The sequence below is a fragment of the Rhinatrema bivittatum genome, chromosome 2 (assembly GCF_901001135.1).
Source record: "Rhinatrema bivittatum chromosome 2, aRhiBiv1.1, whole genome shotgun sequence".
Lineage (NCBI taxonomy): Eukaryota > Metazoa > Chordata > Amphibia > Gymnophiona > Rhinatrematidae > Rhinatrema > Rhinatrema bivittatum.
The window spans coordinates 165180485-165195972 of NC_042616.1; the positions used below are offsets into that span (position 1 = coordinate 165180485).

General features: G+C 41.6%; 2 protein-coding genes across 8 annotated transcripts in view; one reads left to right on the forward strand and one right to left on the reverse strand.

Moving 5' to 3' along the window:
* The window catches only part of SRI (sorcin), a 38169-nt gene extending 33491 nt beyond the window's left edge, over window positions 1-4678 (forward strand). Inside the window, exons 6-8 of the mRNA XM_029588826.1 lie at window positions 2074-2187; window positions 2983-3041; window positions 4267-4678. Coding sequence (XP_029444686.1) covers window positions 2074-2187; window positions 2983-3041; window positions 4267-4293 — 200 coding nt within the window. The 3' untranslated portion in view covers window positions 4294-4678. The remainder of the gene's footprint in view (window positions 1-2073; window positions 2188-2982; window positions 3042-4266) is intronic.
* Window positions 4679-10164: 5486 nt separating this feature from the next.
* Window positions 10165-15488, reverse strand: part of DUS3L (dihydrouridine synthase 3 like) — a 57954-nt gene continuing 52630 nt past the window's right edge. For all 7 annotated transcript variants that reach the window (XM_029588831.1, XM_029588829.1, XM_029588830.1 and 4 more), the window contains one exon: window positions 10165-10318. In XM_029588831.1, coding sequence (XP_029444691.1) covers window positions 10246-10318 — 73 coding nt within the window. In that variant the 3' untranslated portion in view covers window positions 10165-10245. The remainder of the gene's footprint in view (window positions 10319-15488) is intronic.

Sequence of the window (15488 nt, forward strand, 5' to 3'; positions counted from 1 at the left end):
CAGACTGTCCTTCCAAAGCTATGGAGTTAAGAAAACTGCTGGGGAAGGTCACTGTGAGGCCTATGATTAAAAGAACTACAGAGGTCACTGGCTAAGACTGTGGAGAAAATTGATTGTTCAGCAATTTCATGATTACTTCACAAACATGGCCTGCATGGGAGGGTGACAAGAAGGAAGCCATTGCTGAAGACACCAGCCGTATGATGTACTGCATAGTCAAGCTGATGCAATATCTGCGCACGTTAAACCGGCACTCATGATTGAGTGCATGCTCTCTTAATGCACGCCGCTCCACCTTTCCTGGGCACCTGATTTAATATTTAAATGGGCGGCCACGGTAAAAAGGAGGCGCTAGGGAAAATTGTACATCCCTAGTGCCTCCTCAGCATTGGAGGCTGTCAGTGTGGGTTAGGTATGGACGACGTCTATTTCCCCCCCCCCTCCCCGGTTTTCCTTTTTTCATTTCCTCCACAATATTAAGACAGAGAAACTATAGAAAAGATGTATTTTCTGCTTTTGTTAACTTTTGTGGCTCCTCAAGAATTGATCATTTATTTCTGAGGGTATTACGCATTGGGTGCACTTTTTTTTTTTTTTTTCGCAGCGGGGTTAATAGTTAATAGCCTCATCAATATGAATTTACATGTGATGAGCACTATTAGCTATGCGCTGGTTTGGATGCGCTAATCCCCTTATTGCAACAGAGGTTTTGGGCACGTGTCCAAAACGCGCATTCAAGCACATGTTAAAGCCGAGTGTTTGCAAAGAAATGCTTAGAGACACTGCATGTGGTAGAAGGCTCTGTGGTATGATGAAACCAAAGTGTAAGTTTTTGCTTTTGGTCTTAAGCGATGTGTGGTGCAAAACAAACCCATTTATTTATTTATTTTATTTTATTTATTATTTTTATATACTGACTTTCGATCTCAATTGAGATATCACACCAGTTTACATGCAGGTACTGTAGGTATTTCTCTATCCCCAGAGGGCTTACAATCTAAGTTTTTGTACCTGAGGCAATGAAGGGTAAAGTGACTTGCCCAAGGTCACAAGGAGTGACAGCAGGACTTGAACCCTGGTCTTCTGGTTCATAGTCCACTGCTCTAACCACTAGGCTATTCCTCCTCCTTCGCACCACCCTACAGTAAAGCATGGATATGGTAGCACCCTACAGTAAAGCTATTCCTCCTCCCCTTCGCACCACACCTACAGTAACCCATCACCCCACCCTACAGTAAAGCATGGAGATGGTAGCATTGTGTGGTGGGGATGCTTTGCAGCAATGGGAACAAGAAAGCTCATGAAGATCCAGGGAAAGATGGATGGTGCAAAGTACAGGCAGATCCTCTTCCAATGTGCATAGGACTGGGAAGAAGAGTCTCTCATTTTAGCTGGACAGTGATCCTAAGCACAAAAGCAAAAACAAAAATGGAGTGGTTCAGCAAGAAGAAAGGGAACGTCTGTCTGAGTGGCCCAGACCTGAATCCATAGAAAATCTCTGGCAAGACTTGGAAGATGAAATCCACAGACGATCCCCAGCCAAATTGCAAGAGTTTGAGCTCTTCTGTCAAGAAGATTGGACAAAAACTGCACCACCTGCCATGCATAGTTGGTAGACACTTGTACTCAATGATTCATGGCGGTTATTTCTCAAAAGGGGGCTTCCACCAAGTATTGAATAAAGACATTTTGGTTTTTTATTAATTACTTCTGAAATAACTCTGTAATTGTTCTCTCATAATAAGTGTAAAGTATGTTGTATAGATCAGTGAAATAAATGCTTAATGCATTTTGATTTGTAATTTTTAGACAGAATATGAAAAATGTACAAGAGTGAAGATTTTTTTTTTTTTTAAACAAGGCTCTTTATATTTTGAAGATCAAGGACTTAATTTATTGAGTAATAGCACTGAATCCTGTAAATAAGATAACATTTTCCATGAAATTAGAATCCAGAGCCATGCTGAGACTAACTGTGGTTGAAGGTGCCAAGGAGGTCAGATAACATACAGACTTAGATCTTTCTGGTTGCTGTTATTTCACTGCATTTTATTCCTTCTTGTCCCTAATTAGGATTTAGACTGAGCCCTCAGGCAGTTACTACAATAGGCAAAAGATACAGCAGCAATGGGAAAATCACATTTGATGATTACATCGCCTGTTGTGTCAAACTTCGCACTCTTACTGGTAAGTCGGAGTGAGGACTGCTGTCTGATAATTTGAGTTTCAGGTGGTGATGAACACACTTAAAATGAAAGGAAAGTGATCAAAGATATTTAAGGGCAGGCAAAGGGACAGGTATTGTATTGTGTAATGGCTGTAAAATGTACTGCTGCATTGTATTTCAGATGCTTAATTTTATTATCATCATCATAGTTTATTTATTACATGTTCTTCCAACGAGTGAGCTCAAAGCATATTACAAAACAGGGTCAAGGAAGCCAACTTAACAATTTACATACAACATAAAACCAAAATAAGGATTACAAAAGTGCAGAGGGAATACAAGGTAAAAAAAAACAAACAAAAAAAAAACCCCCACCTGCGACAAACTGGAATGGGAAGCCAGTGTACTACATTCATGAGCTAAAATCTTCCCGAAACAACCAGGTTTTCAGTTTTTTTCTTGAACGCCAGGAAGTCTAGTGTTAGCTTGACAGCCAAGGGCGAGGAGTTTCAGAGGGAAGGGACAAGAACCAGTGAATGTTTGCTTCCTCGTGCTAGCAAGCCGCATGTCCTTGAGAGCGAATACTACCAGGCGGGTGTTGGTCAGTGTGCAAAGTGGGAGAGCCAGAACATATAAATAGAGCATCCACAACATAGGTAGGAGGGGGCCAGGTCCTTGATCACCTTAAAAAGCCAGGCACAGAAGTTTGAAAGACGTGAGAAATACATCAAAAGAAGTTAGTTTATTTTTGAATATTAAGGCTTTGTCTCATCGTAAAGTGCAAACTGTAATTTATTTATTTTTAACAATTTCAGACTTGTTTAGAAGAAGGGATGCAGCTCAACAAGGTGTAGTTAACTTTCAGTACGAAGATGTAAGTACTCGTGACTGTCCACTGTGCATGCCACGCTTTACTCTGGGCTTAAATTCAAATCTTTCAAGCAGTTGCACCTTGAAACTCCATTACATGGTAAAATCCAAGCTATTTGGCTGCTTCAGGCTTTTCTGAAAAATAAAATCCTGAGAGGAGTCCCTATCATCATAAGCATCTGCTAAATAGTTTGATTTAAAAAATGTTTTACAATTTTGAATTTTTGCAAGATAGAAAATATTCAAATTTGTAAAAAAAAAATAAAATTGAAATCGAACTGTTTAGCAGATGCTTATGATAAGTGTTTCTCCCCAGTGTCTAGGCTGTTGAAGTGTAATTGTTTGAGGTCTCTGTCTATACTTGTTCTAATATATTTGATCCTTGTTTGTACCGAGTTATTCCTTTTTTATTGCTTTATATTACAACTCATTTTGTGATTTTTATTTTTCTGAGTAGTTAATAAATGTATCATTAATCCTGTTAGTAACTGTTTCAGTTGTGTTTGACCCTACAATTGGCTCTGGTGCCTGGTAAACCTGTCAGTTGCACTGCAGTAAGGTTCCTTCATTAAATACACATCCTGATGAGCTTTAGTGTACTATCTCAGTTCAGATACTATTGATTCTGCTTCCTTTAGATCCATTTACTGATTATCTTCTATAGTTTATACTTCTTGGTATCCACAAAATACTTGTTTTGAGTATTGTGATCAGGGGCTAGAGTAGCATATTTAAATGTGCACAACTCTGGAAGGAAGACCAAGCTTTGTGGACGAGGCAGCTGATTTAATGTTATGGTGGGACCTGCACTGCAGCATAAGTTGTCTTTAATAGGGAAAAAAAATGACTCTGAAACCTTAAATATTGAAGGTGAAATTTAATTCCTGTAATCAGCTATTATTACAGAGGTGACCAACCCGGGTCCTTGAGAACCACAAACAGGCCAGGTTTTCAGGATATCTACAATGAAAATACATGAGAGAGATTTGAATGCACTGCCTCAATTGTCTGCAGATCTTCTCATGCATGTTCCTTGTGGACATCCTCAGAAACCAGGCTCTCGAGGAGTTGGCCACCCGTGTACTTTACAGTCTTTTGCAGGGGCTGGGGGGAAATGTCAGCCCTAGCGTAGTCCTGTATGAAATGTTCACTATCCCTGGCCATGTATGAAGCTGCTAAACCCCCATGTTCTTGAAGCTGGACTCTGATCCCTATGTTTCTCTTTTCAGTTCATACAGTGTGTTATGAGCATCTGAATGCAAAAAGAAGACGTGGACAAACAAGCGTCACATTCCCCCTTCTGTTTAGTGTCTAGCCAAAATAACCGTAACCTTGCCATCTGTGCATAGCATGCTGGTGGCATATTAGCATTTACAATTTATTAAAGCATAGCTATATATGTATGTATACATAGGACAAACTAATCAGAATTTTAATACTAATTACAAATTAACAAAAGAAATTTCATGAAAGACTCCTCCATTCTGCGTGTTTCCCCTCACAGGCGTGCTTGTTAGTTTTTAATACAATCTGCCTCAAATTGTTTTTAGTATTTTACAGCTTATACATGTTTATAGTTTAAGTTTTGTAAAATGAGTTATTCTGTATTTTTATTTTAAATTTTCATTAAACCATCATGAAAAAACAAGGGCTGTTTGTTTTTTGGTTTTTTTTCTTTTCATCTTTGCTTCTCACTGCAGCTAGGGTAAAGTGTGCCTGTGATTTATTTACTTGATCCTAACCTGTACAATATATAGAAATTATCCTGTGTGCATATGCGATCTTCAGGTACTTCCTGTTGACTTAGGCAGATGCAGCTTTTAAAAAGTAAATACTGTAGTTAATGTTGGAGAAGAATTGTGGTTGGGGGCAACAAGGCAGTTATCAAAGCTATGAACAAAACTTTTAGGTTTTTTTTATTCAGATAATTAAAATGACCTATTTTGTAGACTTACAGTCACCAGTTGTCAGAATTAAGGGAGCCGCCTCCTCTGGTCCTGAAAGGATGCAGGTTGCCATGGAGCCCGGGGCCCTTCATACCCCTTCCCTTCACTAGCTTAGGGATCAGAGGAGTAGGTGCTCCACCCCTAACCTGTTATGCTTCCTGTCTAGCTAGGAAGGGGATGTAGTAACGGTGGGGAGTGAAAACATGCATACACTATCCATGCTGCTCCCATGGCCCAAGGTAGGGAAGAAAACGTAAAGGAAGATGGTAGGCAGGAGAGGAACCCAAGGTTGGCTTTTTGTTGTTTTTGGCAGGTTGCTGCTTGGTTGTAGAGTAATAGCAAACTCTGGTTTGTGTGAGGATCCCATTATAGGGACATGTGAAACTACTGGGGTAGTACACTAAAATCATGCTATTCTGGCTTTCCCGCCACATGCTTGTTTACGAGATGCAAGGAGGTTTTGATCTAACAGGAGTTCTTTGCCTGCAGCACAGAAGCAAGGCTTGGGAAGGTGGCAGTCCCTATCAGGGGCAGCATCTACCTTCCTGTGAAAGTGCCGGCCAGGGGGACGGAGGAGGAAAGGTTAGCTAATGAAAGCAGGCTTGTCCACTGCTCCTTGGAAGCTGTCTGAGGGAGGCTGCCCCTCTTATGAGTGGACCAGGATCACGTTAAATCAATGGGTTCTAGAAGTGATAAGAGATGGCTACGCCTTATTTTTTTTTTTTTGCCCACTCAGGGAAGCCTATGTGGTCTCCCATTGCGTCTCTCTCGCCAAATGGGAGGCAGTGTAGGACACTTTACAGTGGTTGCAGCACAATCGTTCCAGTTCACACTCAGGAAAAGGGGCTGGGGAGGTACTCCATTTATTTTGTGGTTCCCAAGAAAGAGGAGACTTCTTGACCCATTCTTGATCGACAGAAGGTCAACGCGGCGCTGCAGGTACCATGCTTTCAAATGGAAACGCTGTGGACAGCAATAGCGGCAGTGCAAAAGGGAGAGGTTCCAGAGTCACTGGATTTGACGGAAGCCTATCTGCACATTCCCATAGGAGCCAATCAAAGATTCCTAAGGTTCATGGTGCTAGGGGTCATTTCCAGTTTCGGGCCCTTCCCTTTGTGCTAGCATCAACGCCATGGCTATTCATGAAGGTGATGGTGGTAGTGGTGGCAGTACCCAGGAGGGAAGAAATCCTGGTGCATCTGTACCTGGCTGATTGGCTCATCATACATATTCATTGTGGATATCCTGAAAACCTGACTGGCTGTGGGGGGTTGCCAGGCCAAGCTTGGGAAGCTATGTCTTAGAGAACACAACGGACTGCATTGCTAGACTGATCTGGATGGCATAAATATGACCAGAGATGGTTATAAGGGTGCATGCACTTTAGGGAGTCTAAACCTGAAATGGATTGGTTTGAATGAGTAACTTTAATCATTATGGTTTGTTCCCATATCCACTCTTCACATGCTTCTGTCAATCTACCACTCAAATGCTAACTGGTGAGCACTTATGAGGAACCTACGCAAGCTCAATGGCTTCTTAATTACCTCTTCCCATAAAGCGGCCCACACGAGACTCCCAATTATTCATCCATCTCCCATTGCAGAATAAGTGATTAGTTGGAAAATTAAACCTAGTCTCTCACATTACAATAATGTTATGCAATATTTCCCATAGTTTTTAAAGTGGCTTTGATGCTGTCTGCGTGCTTTATAATTAGGGACCTCTTTTTTCAGTTATTTTATTTTTCCTGGGAATTTCAATGTTAGAAGAAAAAAGAAATCAGTGGAAAAATGACTTTTCCATTGATTTTTTTTCCTGTGATACCAGTCATTTTTCCACTGCCATGTTTTGTGTAACAAATTCCCAAGCAAAATAGAAAAAAACTGAAAACGAAAGTCCCTTCTTATAAATCATCAAATGGCAGCCTATTAAAGAATTAGAAAATGGAGCTAACAGCAGTTTTGCCCAGCCTCTCTCTCGCAGATTTTTGGCTTCATCTTTGTTATAGTATACCTAAGCACAAGAGGTTTTTCCAACTTAAGATGCTGTTACATATGGCCAGGTACACAAAGTTGCATCTAGGGGCCTTCCTGCAGGAAGCTGTGCTGCTACTGACATGCCGATTATCAACAACGATTGAGACTTTGTGTGATGAGTGGAGCATCTGAATAACTGGCAGCTGCTGAGCCAATGTCGGCAGTTACTCTTCCTATAACGACCCTTGGCCATGGAGACAGTTTAACGTACAAGCAGCTCAGCCTTCATACAGACTGGGGGAGGATGTGAGCTTGTACCAGGGGAGATCCAGGAAGGAGCAGGGCCTTCACAACAGGTTTATGATAAAAGTAGACACAATCACTTTAAATATCTTTCCAAGCTATTTCTAAAGCAGTGGTTCCCAAATCAGTGTGCCTTCACACCTGATCGAGTGTGTGATGGAAAATTCACCACTGCCTAATGCTCAGCTCTTAAGCCACCAGCTGGGCTCTGCTTTCAGCAACAAGACACCAGGAGCGGGCTCAAACTTGTAGGAACTCCTTTCTGAAAACAGGTGCAATCATGCACGCCTCTTCCTGACTACACCATGAAGCCTGGAAAGCAGTAATTAATGGGTAGCATACAGGACATGGAGAGCTCAGACCTGCTTTGTGCAATACACACACAGAACGTCCCCTTCCCTGTCTTTGCCTCTATTGTCTTTCCAGTCTGCGTGAGATGGGGAAAGCATGCATTCAGCACTGGCTGTGACTCAGAGTGCTGGGCAGCAGTGAAGGAGCACGAGCAGCTGCATGTTGCTGCCAAGGTAGCTATGCTGGCTGCCTGCCTGCTCTACATTGACTTCTCCCTTCTCCTGTACTACGTGTACATAGAAGAAACTGCTCTATCATGACTGGTTCATGAATATCTTTGTCCCTTCTCTCCCCTTGTTTTAAAATTGGGAAAAGACTGGTGGGACTTTCAGTGCTTCCCTAGCTCTTTTGACCATATGAGTCTTCTCCATGTCTGCACTGCCTGCTGTACAGCGATTGCCACATGTTTTTGTTAATGAAGGTGTGCCGGGGGGGGGGGGGAGGTTGAGAAATGCTGATTTAAGGAAGGATCTACTTTCTGAAACTAAGCAATTTGGGAATAAAGTGGACCTTTCATTAAAAAAAAAATTTGATATCAAATTGATATTGATCATTACTTCTGTGGCCAAGAAAAACAGAAAAAGGGAGAACTGGATTTGTTTAAACTGATAGTTGCCAAGGGAAGTTTATCCACTGCAAGGAGGAGTGAATTTCGTCAGCATTATACCTGGTTTAAGAAAGATCAGGGTTATAAATGTTCTAAGTTTTCAATCTTTCTGGCATGCAGTTATTAAAAACAATATATGGTTGAGTGCTTACAACTTACAAGAGCTATGGTGTCCACCCCCTCTTATCCCAAGTGATTTATCTTTCTGCTAAGTCAGTTGTCTCCCAAATGGCCTTGTCAGTGATGGCGGAATTTGAATTATGTACAGAAATGCTCATAACAAGCAAACTTCACGTTACTTTTGTCATGGGACTTAAGAATTTAATGTCTCTTCCATTATATTAAGAAGGTCTTCATGGGTTGTTGTATTAGGATTTATTCAGATGTGTCACATTTGACTCAGCCTAAGGGAGAGAACTTTGTGCATTGAGTCCTAAGTTAGGGAGAACTTTTTCTCTGAAATATTTTACTATATTATTGCATATAAAACTGGGAGCTATATTTTTTGGGAACTTTCATCACTGAGTATCTAAATGGATGTTATCACCTCTGGAAGTAAACACCCTAAATGACAGCAACATCATAGCAGAGAATTAGAGTAGAATGGTTAACTATTTTGGATTATACTTTTGTGTTTGGCTTTTAGGATAATATAACTGACTTGGGCTTTTTTTTTTTTAAAGGGGAAGATTGCCTAGCTATCTACCTTTTTAATTATCGTGTTCTTACTTAGTGTACATGCAAATAGGAACTTTCAAACAAACCTGCGTTTATGGCTGCGAGCAGATCTATGCAAGTATTTTATAACACTATGCATACATACTATACACGTATTCATGCATAAGCATTCATACATCCAATGCATTGAAACCACATATCAATGCAGTGAACGCATGCATTTTTCCTATTTTAAAAATGTGCATATATTTTATGCTTGAAAGTAAAAATAGGACTTACTTGCACAAGGCAGCCAGTTTTAAAACATGCACATGCAAATGAAATTAACCAGTTTTCCAGTGAGTCCATCAGTTTGCCTAGTCCTTTTGCAGGTCAGCAAGACCTTCCTGGTTCTTCACCCACTGCCTCCCACCCAGTCAGTACTACGCAAACTTAATATCATGCCAGATGATTAGCAGCTGTAAAAATACAGGAGTAAATTGGAAAGTGTGTACACCTTTTAAAATAGCAGCTTACTCAGCGTGTTGCCCCTGCACTGGAACGCCCCTAGATCACCTTTTTCTATGTGCATATGTGTGTGCAAAAGTAAAAATACATGCATATTTTTTACTTAAAATATGGAATACGCAAGTAGAGGCTAGTTAGACACCTATAATATATGCTCATTTTTATACACAATTTTTGAAAATTCAACCCAATGTTTCTGGGTTTTTTTTCTCTGATTGAATTTTCTGGTATGTAATAATTATTTGAATTTAATAAAGTTAAAAAAAAATAGAAAATGCAATATTTTTGCCAGCCCATGGCCAGAGATTCAGTGAGTGTTGGCCAATCAGCCAGTAGTAACTGACAACAAAAGACAGAAGCTTAACTTTTTAAATTCCATTTTCTAATAGCAATCTTGGCCATAGCCATATAATTGTACTTCTATCATGAAATATAACCTTTGGCACAGGACATCTGGCTGTTTTCATAACCACACTTACTACTGGGGAAACCTGTTCCTGAAGTAGCAGCTTACTGGAACCTAAGACTGACATACGCTTCTTTGCAAACTTTTTTTTTATTTTCAGTACACATACCTTTATTATCCATCTTGATGCCAAAAGGGACTAGTTAGAACTACCATTGCTTGGTGGCGCTGACCTTTTGGACAGAGCCTCAACAGCAGTAGCAGGGCAATTATCTGCTGCTCCCACAGCAGCCATCTCACAGTAATAAGAATTCTATTACAGGGAATAATCCACAACAGGATGCAACTGATGAAATCATAAAAATTTTATTTAAAAAGGTGGCATCAGAATTAGTTCACCACACTGGACTTGTAAACTCCTGAAAAATTCCCTACTTATAGGAATTGGCTTTGTGCTTCGGCAGGAAGGTAAAGTGCACAGGTACAGGTCCCAAAAGCATCTCACTGTAACACAAAACAAAAGAACACAAAATTAGATTAAAGTATGCCAAGTGCTTTTAAAAGTAAAGGTGTCTGTACTCTGAGATGCTTGTCCCACCTTCCCCACAGGTGCCATAATGCGGTGTCCTCCATTTTACCTAGAAAAGTTTGCTTTTGGCCAGTGTAATAACTGTCCTATGAAAATGCACCAACTGCATGAGAAACCAACATAGAGCTAGGGCTCTCCAAACCTTCCTAGGATCCCCACAGTTAGTTGGGTTTTTATGAAAGCCAGAATAAATATGCAGGAGATCAGTCTGCAATGTATGCAAATGGATTTATGAATATTCATTCTGGGTATCTCAAAAACCTGACTAGCAGTGGGAAGGGGGCTGGTTTGGGAAGGCCACTGGTGCCAAAACATCTGTGTGCTGCTGGATGTAAGAGACAAAAGGAGCAGCACTAACATGACTGAGAAGAGGGAAAGGTATCAAACATCTTAAAGCAAAAAACCAAAAACCATGCAGTAGTAAAAGAAAAGTAAAGGCTATGGCAGACAAAAGGAAGAACATCTGTTCTGCATCAACAATGTGTGTAACTATAATTAATACACTATCAGATGAATAAAAATACCTGTATTCTGCTTTCTAGACTTATCGCCTGCAAGCAGCTCTGGCAGCCAGGAAATCTTAGCACACATTTAGCAGATTCACAAGCAGAAGTGGGTATGCAAAACTGGAGTCTGGCCATTCTTTTGCCAAGGTTGCTTCCAGAGCTCCTTGCTAACAATAATTCTGCTTAGTTTAACAGAACAGTCCACTGGCCACTAATCATGCCCAACATCAGAAAATATTTTATGGAGAGGGAGGTGGATATCTGGAAGGCCCTCCCCCCATGAAGGTGGGAGAGACAAAGCTGATAGTGGAATTCAAGACGGTGCAGGATAAAAACTAAAGGATCCCCAGGATGGTAATCAAGTGCTGCGATAACCTGCACAGAGCGGCAGTTACAACCCTAAACAGAAGGCGTGGTATAACCTGCATAGCAGATATAGCCCTAAATCTTCCTGGGCAGACTGCATGAGCCGTGTGGGTGTTTTCCTGCCATCATATTTATTTATTTATTTAACACTTTTTTATACCGACCTTCATAGTAAAACCATATCGGATCGGTTTACAAAGAACAAGGGGATAACTAAGACAAATAACTGAGGATAATAACAATAGAGGAGAATAAGGCAAAGTTACAATTAACAAGGAGTAAAAAACTTGGAAGCTTAACGCTGGAAGAAAGAACAGATAAGAAAAAGAAAACATGTAGGAAGGGATTGCTACATGGTACAATAGTGCAATACAGATTATTGTATACAGTGCAATATCAATGTGGTTAAAGCTAAAGATGATTAAAACTGGAGGTGCCAAGGTCTGCCGTTTTGAAGGTGCCATATACTAGGTTATGAGAGTTAGTGCAGCTCCATTCGGAATCCAGTACCCATGCAACGAGCGCGGGGGGAGGGAACTGAGCGCCTTTCAGGGCCCTTTGGCTTTAGATACAAAATCTCTGCACTAGGAGGAACTAGCCTCTTCCCATCCCATCAGAGGACATGAATTACTGTTGCCAACGCAGGAGCATTAAAGCTCCTACCCAGAAATAAACATTGTGCTGTTACACAGTGGCTGGCACTCCCTCGCTAGGGCTGTGGTGCCGCTGGCTCACGTTGCATGTTAATTACACACCAGCTAATTAAGGCAGCTGCAGCTTAGGAAAACTCAGGACACTTCTCCTACTGACAAGCTACTTTCAGTTTTGTTGAAATTATCACTCACAGAACAGCAATAAAAATAGTAGCATGGTTTTTTGGATATGGTTTTATTATTTCCTAGATTTAACCTTCACGTGGTTCTTTATATCAAACTACAATATTATAACAAGGCAGGCAACGTCAGTCCTTGAGTGCCACAATCGGATCTGCTTTTCAGGATAGCTACAAGGTAGGGGCAGTGCAGGTAAATACATATGCATATTTATTGTGGATATCCTGTTGGTGACACTTGCCTACCCCTGCTATATATAGTAACTGGCAGCCTCGGCTAAGAAATCAATCCGGCTGGGTCAAGTAGGGCGATACTATGGTGGCAGCTATTTAAGAACTGGTGGGGACTGACACCGCTCCTGCGAGATGGGAAAGGGCAAAATAGGGGGTGGTCTTTTTCCCCATCCTCTTCTACCCATATCTGGGTGTTGTGGATTAGGTTAGATTAAGAGATACCCAACCTTGTTGAGGGAAAGGCCACAGAGGGCATTTCAAATGAACCAAGAGGGGTAGGGGTGCATGTCTGGCCCTTTGGATATTTTAAAATGCTGGGAATTGCTGGTATGGCGGGGGGGGGGAAGATAAGCCTTCTTTCTGGCAATGGCGCAACACTACACTCCATGATGGCGGCCCGTTCCTCCTATAGGGAATGACTCTCATTCTTAGCGGTTTGGAGACATTACGTTAATTCGCTTTCCCACAGGGGCCAGGAGCTTAATTTTGAATGCTCTTTAAGATTGATAGCAATGCAACCCATGTACAAATTGGGGGGGATAGATACAGACGGGCCAGAAAATAAGAATAGACCTCCTGTAACTGGTTGGGTGCACAAGGACAGGCACTCCACCAGTCGTATAGTTCTTATCATAGTTCTCAGCACAAAGACAATGTATAGGGTTGTGGATTCTTTAATGACTGTACCTGTTTATGATTTCAGAGTTTGCCTTATCCTGGTTGGATGTAACAGCACATATATATGTAATATGAAAATTAATAAACAGATTTGAACTAAAATGCTGGGAAACTGAGAGAAGAGGATTCTCTGAGGTATGGCACATAGAAGACAAGTAATAAGAACATAAAATATGCCATATTGAGTCAGACTAAAGCCCAGTATCCTCTTTCTAACAGTGACCAATCCAGGTCACAAGTATCTGGTAGGATCCCAAAAGGTCAATAGATTAAATGCTGCTTATCTCAGGGAAAGCAGTAGATTTCCCCCAAGTTCACCTTAATAACAGCGTATGGACTTTTCCTCCAAAAACTTACCCAAACCTTTTTAAAACCCAACTACGCTAATAGCTTTCACCACATCCTCTGGCAACAAATTCAAGAGGTGACTTATGCATTCAGTAAAAAAATTTTTATATTTGTCTTAAATATATTACCTAGTAACTTCATTCTATGTGCCCTAGTCTTTGTACTTTTTTGAAAGAGTAAACAGATTCATGTTTACCTGTTCTGCTCCACTCATTTTATAGACCTCAGTTGTCTCTTCTCCAAGTTGAAGAACCATGACCGCTTTAGCTTTTCCTCAGAGGAACTGTTCCTTCTCTTATTTTGATTGCCCTTCTCTGTACCTTTTCTAATTCTGCTATATGAGATGCAGTGACCAAAACTGCACATAATATTCAAGATGCAGTCGCATCGTGGAGTGATAGGCATTATGATATTCTTTGTTTTATTCTCTATTATCTCCTAATATTTCTCAGAAGCTGGCAAACCTGCCCATTGAGAGGAAGAGGGGCGAGGGGGGTGCACTCTGTCGTCCCCTTCATTCCCTCTCACTCACCACCACCTCCCTTACACTGTCAGGGCCAGCTCTCCCTGTCAGCAGTGCTCCAGTCAGCTTTTCTCTCACTGGCAGGTCCTGACAAATCCCAGCAGCCTTTCTGCTTGCATGTAATAAAATAAAATTAATTTAAAAAAAACACCCTTCCTCCGCAGGCTGGATCCAGCCCACAGGCCATAGTTTGGGACCCTTGTCTTAGATGAGCAGGGCACCACCATAGTACCTATTAACTTTCCTTGGCAGAATACGAGAAAGGTCTGCTAATATCCATTGCAACCCACAGCACGTGGTGATACTCCAGCCAAGCCTGACCCTGCTCAGCTTTTGCGATCTAAAGTTTGGGCTCTCCCAGGCCAGTATTGCTGGGAGCAGAATGCAGCACTGTCATGTTGTGTGTGTCTCTAAGTGAGATGGGTCCCAGAAAAGGTTGCCTGCACAAACATATTTAAAGTTTATCTTGGTTCCTACTGGCAGAAGTGAAACAACATTGTCTTGTCACTTTTTTTTTTTATTATTACTGTTAAACCTCCCTTTGTAAACAAACCAACTGGCAGTAACAAGGAAAGCAACAACAGGCCGATGCAATACCGTGCACACAAGTTAACCTGCAGCTGGACGCGCTTTTTGGATGGGTGTCCATAACTCCTTATGCAATAAGGGGATTAGTGCGTCCAAAACGTGCATCCAAACCAGCGCGTAGCTAATAGCGCTCATGATATGTAAATGCCATGTTGATGAGGCTATTAGTTAGTACCCCCTTCATTAAAAAATAAATATGCGCCTGCTGGCGTTAAGTCTTAAGGAGCCCCAAACATTTAACAGAAAAGCAGAAAATACTGGCGATATTAAGTAGGCTAATGAGCCGTTGCGTTCAAAAGGAGGCGCGAGGGGTGAGACTGTGCGTCCCTAGCGCCTCCTTGGCATTGGGTGCCCAGGAGAAGTGGCTGTGCGTAGGTTAGGAAAACGAACGCTCAATATCGTGGTGACTAAGTCAGACACTTCTCCTGGGCACCCTATGCAGAGGAGGCGCTAGGGACGCACAATTTCCCCTCGCGCCTCCTTTTTAATACAGTGGCTCATTAGTCTACTGCATCGCACACCCGGGAGAGGTGGATGGGCCTGCGTTAGGAAAGCAGGAGCTCAATCATGAGCGCCCATTTTTCCCCACGCGGAAAAAACGGCCTGTAAGTCAGTCAGGAGCCATGAGAAAGCTTTGCTGAAAATGGTTCTGTGATAAAGATGCCTCCCTGTGGAAAGAGAATGCCAGTGCTGTGGGTAAATGGCTCTCAACCTCTCATGACTACTGTACCGCTATCAAGAGCTTGCGATGGCTTGTGAACTCTGAGTCACACAAATTCAAAATCACAGTAAATACTATATTTATATTTTAGTTTGATATCTGGGCCTGTTTTTCAATTGCCATTTAATACACTTACAAAATTCTGACACTGATGAATTCAAACCATGCCCAGCAGGAAGTGATATTGGTGCGGCAGTTAGTGGGAGGGCATGTGTCTTGCGGTGTTTTATTATAGCTTCACATCAAACTGACATTGCTCACTTCAGGGAGATGGAGGGAAGAATATTAT